Source organism: Ooceraea biroi, chromosome 10, assembly GCF_003672135.1.
Source record: "Ooceraea biroi isolate clonal line C1 chromosome 10, Obir_v5.4, whole genome shotgun sequence".
Taxonomy (NCBI): domain Eukaryota; kingdom Metazoa; phylum Arthropoda; class Insecta; order Hymenoptera; family Formicidae; genus Ooceraea; species Ooceraea biroi.
In genome coordinates, this window is record NC_039515.1 from 6,625,489 (window position 1) to 6,632,146 (window position 6,658).

The 6,658-nt window shown below is 41.8% G+C and overlaps 1 protein-coding gene across 1 annotated transcript; it reads left to right on the forward strand.

Annotated features, from left to right (window-relative positions):
- Positions 1-3,246: 3,246 nt before the first annotated feature.
- Positions 3,247-6,011, forward strand: LOC113562782 (glycosaminoglycan xylosylkinase-like). The gene is made up of 4 exons (XM_026973219.1): positions 3,247-3,818; positions 4,443-4,814; positions 5,166-5,466; positions 5,661-6,011. Exons 2-4 carry the CDS (start codon positions 4,443-4,445, stop codon positions 5,981-5,983), a joined length of 996 nt encoding a protein of 331 aa, XP_026829020.1. The 5' UTR covers positions 3,247-3,818; the 3' UTR covers positions 5,984-6,011.
- Positions 6,012-6,658: the final 647 nt, after the last annotated feature.

Genomic DNA, 6,658 nt, shown 5'->3' on the forward strand with positions numbered 1-6,658 from the left:
TCAGTTTGTTCCAATAGCTGTTTCCGATAACTGTTGTTGCTTACAGTGTTGACATTATCCATCACATTTAGTAGCATTATAGCAATAGATGCAATAACAGTCGTGTTTATATCATCGTAAAAATGCAACTTCCGAAACAGCATTTTCGACATGCGTTGCTCTTGTTTTTTAATCAAAAGAAAACTGCGGCTGACGGTTATAGAATTCTTGTCGAAACTTATGGTGATTCTGCCCCATCAATTAAGACGTGTGAATACTGGTTTAAACGCTTTAAAAGTGGTGATACTGGTGTGAAGGACAAAGAACGCTCGGGACAACCAAGAAAGCTTGAAAATGCAGATTTGCAAGCATTATTGGACGAAAACCCAACACAATCCACTTCAGAACTTGCCAGAGCATTAAATGTTGATCGTACAACAGTTACCAAACATTTACATGAAACGGGAAAAATTCAGAAAGAAGGGAAATGGGTTTCACATCAATTATCGGAAAGTGCCATTTGAACATTTGCATTTCGTTGATCGCCAGGCAAAAAAAGAAGAGTCCTTTGTCTCGGATTGTTACTGGGGATGAAAAGTGGATCTATTTTGATAATCCGAAACGCAGAAAATCATGGGTGGATCCAGGCGAACCATCAACATCCACTCCGAAACGCAATATTCGCGGTTCAAAAGTAATGCTCTGTATTTGGTGGGATAGTGTACTATGAGCTGTTAAATCCGCACGAGACTGTCACGGCTGATCGTTATCGACACCAATTGTACAAGTCGAAGCAAGCATTGAACCAAAACGACCACCAATTGCGAGTAAACGACGGAAAGTGATTCTTCTTCGTGACAACGCTCGACCTCACGTTGCGTTATCAGTGGAACAAACACTCTTAGAGCTTGAATGGCAAGTCTTACCGCCCCCCGCGTATTCTCCGGACCAATGAGCAATCTCCATGCGATTATTATTTGTTCCGGTCGATGCAACACGCTTTAGAGGATACACACTTTCATAATTTGGAAGAAGCGCGAAAATTCGTCGACGAATGGATCGACTCGAAAGAAGAGTCATTTTATCGTGGTGGAATCCATCTCTTGCCAGAGCATTAAATGTTGATCGTACAACAGTTACCAAACATTTACATGAAACGGGAAAAATTCAGAAAGAAGGGAAATTGGGTTCGACATCAATTATCGGAAAGTGCGATTGCGAACCGGTTGAACATTTGCATTTCGTTGATCGCCAGGCAAAAAAAGAAGAGTCTTTTGTCTCGGATTGTTACTGGGGATGAAAAGTGGATCTATTTTGATAATCCGAAACGCAGAAAATCATGGGTGGATCCAGGCGAACCATCAACATCCACTCCGAGACGCAATATTCGCGGTTCAAAAGTAATGCTCTGTATTTGGTGGGATAGTGTACCATGAGCTGTTAAATCCGCACGAGACTGTCACGGCTGATCGTTATCGACACCAATTGTACAAGTCGAAGCAAGCATTGGACCAAAAACGACCACCAATTGCGAGTAAACGACGGAAAGTGATTCTTCTTCGTGGCAACGCTCGACCTGACGTTGCGTTATCAGTGAAACAAACACTCTTAGAGCTTGAATGGCAAGTCTTACCGCCCCCCGCGTATTCTCCGGACCAATGAGCAATCTCCATGCGATTATTATTTGTTCCGGTCGATGCAACATGCTTTAGAGGATACACACTTTCATAATTTGGAAGAAGCGCGAAAATTCGTCGACGAATGGATCGACTCGAAAGAAGAGTCATTTTATCGTGGTGGAATCCATCTCTTGCCAGAGCATTAAATGTTGATCGTACAACAGTTACCAAACATTTACATGAAATGGGAAAAATTCAGAAAGAAGGGAAATTGGGTTCGACATCAATTATCGGAAAGTGCGATTGCGAACCGGTTGAACATTTGCATTTCGTTGATCGCCAGGCAAAAAAAGAAGAGTCTTTTGTCTCGGATTGTTACTGGGGATGAAAAGTGGATCTGTTTTGATAATCCGAAACGCAGAAAATCATGGGTGGATCCAGGCGAACCATCAACATCCACTCCGAAACGCAATATTCGCGGTTCAAAAGTAATGCTCTGTATTTGGTGGGATAGTGTACTATGAGCTGTTAAATCTGGACGAGACTGTCACGGCTGATCGTTATCGACACCAATTGTACAAGTCGAAGCAAGCATTGAACCAAAACGACCACCAATTGCGAGTAAACGACGGAAAGTGATTCTTCTTCGTGGCAACGCTCGACCTGACGTTGCGTTATCAGTGAAACAAACACTCTTAGAGCTTGAATGGGAAGTCTTACCGCACCCCGCGTATTCTCCATGCGATTATTATTTGTTCCGGTCGATGCAACACGCTTTAGAGGATACACACTTTCATAATTTCGAAGAAGTGCGAAAATTCGTCGACGAATGGATCGACTCGAAAGAAGAGTCATTTTATCGTGGTGGAATCCATCTCTTGCCAGAGCATTAAATGTTGATCGTACAACAGTTACCAAACATTTACATGAAATGGGAAAAATTCAGAAAGAAGGGAAATTGGGTTCGACATCAATTATCGGAAAGTGCGATTGCGAACCGGTTGAACATTTGCATTTCGTTGATCGCCAGGCAAAAAAAGAAGAGTCCTTTGTCTCGGATTGTTACTGGGGATGAAAAGTGGATCTATTTTGATAATCCGAAACGCAGAAAATCATGGGTGGATCCAGGCGAACCATCAACATCCACTCCGAAACGCAATATTCGCGGTTCAAAAGTAATGCTCTGTATTTGGTGGGATAGTGTACTATGAGCTGTTAAATCCGCACGAGACTGTCACGGCTGATCGTTATCGACACCAATTGTACAAGTCGAAGCAAGCATTGGACCAAAACGACCACCAATTGCGAGTAAACGACGGAAAGTGATTCTTCTTCGTGACAACGCTCGACCTGACGTTGCGTTATCAGTGAAACAAACACTCTTAGAGCTTGAATGGGAAGTCTTACCGCACCTCGCGTATTCTCCATGCGATTATTATTTGTTCCGGTCGATGCAACACGCTTTAGATGATACACACTTTCATAATTTGGAAGAAGCGCGAAAATTCGTCGACGAATGGATCGAAAGAAGAGTCATTTTATCGTGGTGGAATCCATCTGTTGCCAGAAAGATGGGAAAGTTATAGAAAAGGAAGGAAAATATTTTGATTAAGGTATTCATTCATTATCATATTTAAATACATGCGTTTTTGAGCAAAAAAAACCCTCAAAACTAAATCACACCCCTAATACAATAAATTGAATCTGCATCCGGCAATTCAAAACGGAACAAAGATTTTAATCGTAGAATGAAAAGTACAAAGTATCTAAAAATTATTTTAGAATCAGTAACTTTTTTTTATGATAGTTAAGTATCGTAGTTTCCTTATTTCAAACTACTGTTGATAGAAACTTAATTAATTTTTTCATATCGCAATCGTGAGCAAAATAAAGTAAATCCAATTAATCCAAAAACATGCAATTGCTTTCGGCCAAAGCAACAGCGGTCAAAAAGTTAAATCCATCTGCGTAGTTTGCTTTCTGCATGAGTGAGCAAAGCCGAAAGTTGCATGGTCGCTTTTTAGCGCGCAAGTTTCATCTTCGTGGCAGCGTGCCGCGAATGAGACCGCGGACGTTGGATCGCGTCGCTTGCAGCGCGCCTCGGTCAAGTGGCGAGCGAAAATGGCGGCGACGTGCGGCCGCGGCGGGTGAAGCGTCAGTGAACCATGAGAGAGACGCGCGTCACCAGGTGACAGCGAACACGTGGCCAATTGTTACAAGGTGAAGTTATGCTCGAAACGCGTTATCGCCGGTGTTCGTTATAGGAGTGGCTCGAGCGCTATGGCGTCAGGTGACGAGATTCCCGTCTGCGAATAAAGATATCCGCGGTGATTTTTTACTGGGAGCTGCGCCGTTCATTGTTAGATCATGTCTATAATTAAGACTCGGACGTAAAGAGACTCGGTTAATTATAATCGACGATAACCGGCTGTTCGCAACCGGTGCGAGCGACGTCACGCAGCCACCATGACGTCGCCGCGGGCAGGAAATCGCATCACGCGGTCGTCAACGCGGGAAATTCTAGTTCTGACGCGCTTGATCCAATCTTATCGGAGGGATTCTTCCATTAATTTTGATCATTTTGGAAAATTGCTAAATTTGATAAATTTGAAAAATTGTTTCGGAATCAAAATGGAAAAGAAATATTTATTATGTACTTTATAAAAGTGTAATTTGCAGTATTATAATAAAACAATGACGAATCATCATTAAAAATTTAATTTAAGATATAAACTCTCTCTCTTAATGAGAGAATTTTTAATTAAGTTTTAAGTCTTTCAATTTTGTTATTGTATGTAATTAATTACATAATGATCGCGAATCTCCAAGAGCGAAAAATTATAGATGATTGGCCGACGTTGCGCCCTTTTCGCCTTGGGCATCCTCCTGATCCTGGTCCTCGGCGTGAACGTCTACTTCATTCGGATGATGGTCGAGAGTTCCTCTTCGCAGAGGATCTACGCTAGGAATGCGTTGGAACCGAACGCGAGGCAGGATCAGTTCACGCCCTCGCGATCCAACGAAAAGAATTCGCAGCTGCAATTAAGGCCGATCGTGAGGGGCATCGGCGAAAAGCTCAAGGAGGAGATTCGCACGCTGCCTTCCAAGTACTTCAAGCAGAACACCAGCTACGTCCTTGTCCTGGAACGGTTGCTGGCGGAATTGAGGATAATGTCGAATGTCCGCGAGGACATCTGGAATATTCCCAATAACAAAGTTAGGAAATTGTCCACAGCGTTTTATAATATTTAACACCTTTAGACACGTTTGAAATTTAATTAAAAAATTTGTCTGTTTCAAATTTTTAATTAAATTCGATTAATTAATTCTATTGTTGATAATTGACCTTATTTCATTTATTGTAATCGTAAAACAACTGAGAGTTAAGATCTAGCTTCTGACTGTTCTAAAATATTTGAATATTTTACCTTGATTAACTTCTGCAAGAAACAAATTCGTTAATTGTTAAACCTATAATTTCTATAATTTGTAGTCTTCTAATTACAAATAAAATACAAGTAGTATTACAAGTATTAAAGTACAGTGGTCTGCGCATTGTATGCATAGTGGCCGGATGCTCATCAGTTGATTCCGCCGGTTGCACCGGAACTGGGGACCGTTCTAGAGGTCCTGCGAAGATCCAATGTGGTTCGCGCGGATAACGCTCCGTTGGGCACCCAACTGAAACTTATGCTCGACCTGGAGAACGGCGTGAGGGCATTGTTCAAGCCGCGATGGTACTCCAGAAATGCAATAATACGCGGGCCTGTGTATCAGGGCAAAGATCGCCACAATGCCGAAGTGGTGGCTTTCCACTTATCGTCCTTGTTAGCGTTACGCAGAGTACCACTTGCCGTTGTACGAAAACGTACGTCAACGTTTTTATAAAATTAAAATTGTAAAATTAAGATTGTAAACGAAAAACCTAAGATTTATTTAAATATAATTTATTCCAATTTGTTGGAAAATGTTAATAACTCGAGTCATCTTCATTTTAGCTTTCTTCGATAAAGATCAGGCGTAGTTTGAATTTCCTATTAATCGAAGATCGTATTCTCATAGTTGATCTGATGGAGGAAATTCACAACCGCGCGACGCCAGAGTTGTACGCGACCATGTATCAGGAGGGTAACGATACGTGCCTGTACGGAGTTTGTCACTATTGCTCGCCGGCGGACCCTGTCTGCGGCACGGGGAATATGCTGGAAGGTGCTCTCATCTTCTGGCTACCACGATATTTGAAACTGGTGAAGCATCGTCATCCCTGGCAGCGGACTTATAAGAAGAACAAACTCGCCGCGTGGGAAGTCAACGAGGCTTACTGTGATAAGGTCGTACATCGCGTTTTAAGAATATCTTTAAATATAATAAAAATAATGAAATGAATATATAATATATGATATAGCAAAAATATTTGGAAGACGCATTTATAATTAAATAACGTTAATATTCCCAGCAAGCAAACTGTCAGCAGTATGTCGACAGATTGGCAGCAGATTCAATCAGAATAATGCAACAGATCCGGTACCATCTGTGTCCGCATTAAGCTTGTGTTCTGCCAGCACATCCTGCTAACATGGTCTGACAGCAGATTGGCGACAGAAACCGAGCAGAGCCTGCCGACATAACCTGGCGGCAGATTGGCGGCAGAAATAGAGCAGGATCTGCGCAGTGTAGTTGGCAGCAGATTGGGAGCAGAAATCGAGCAGGCTCTGCGCAGTGTAGTTGGCAGCAGATTGGGAGCAGAAATCGAGCAGGCTCTGCGAGAAAGTGCCGTAGTAGTACAAATTTATTGGAGCAATATTGGTTAACAATATAAACCTAATTTTTTACGTGGGGTATGAATTAATTTCTTATATTGGTCCACTATTGTAAAGTAATCTGTGTTTTTAATCAATACTTAATTTGATTAAATGGGCAAATTTAATGCCTTCAGATTGCTTGCGGCGTGTGTGGACGTTGTCCATGAGAACCTCTGTACCGCAAGTGCAAAAATTCTTAGAAAAATTAATATTATTCTGTCAAGACGCGTATATTAACTTATATAACTGTCAGGCTAA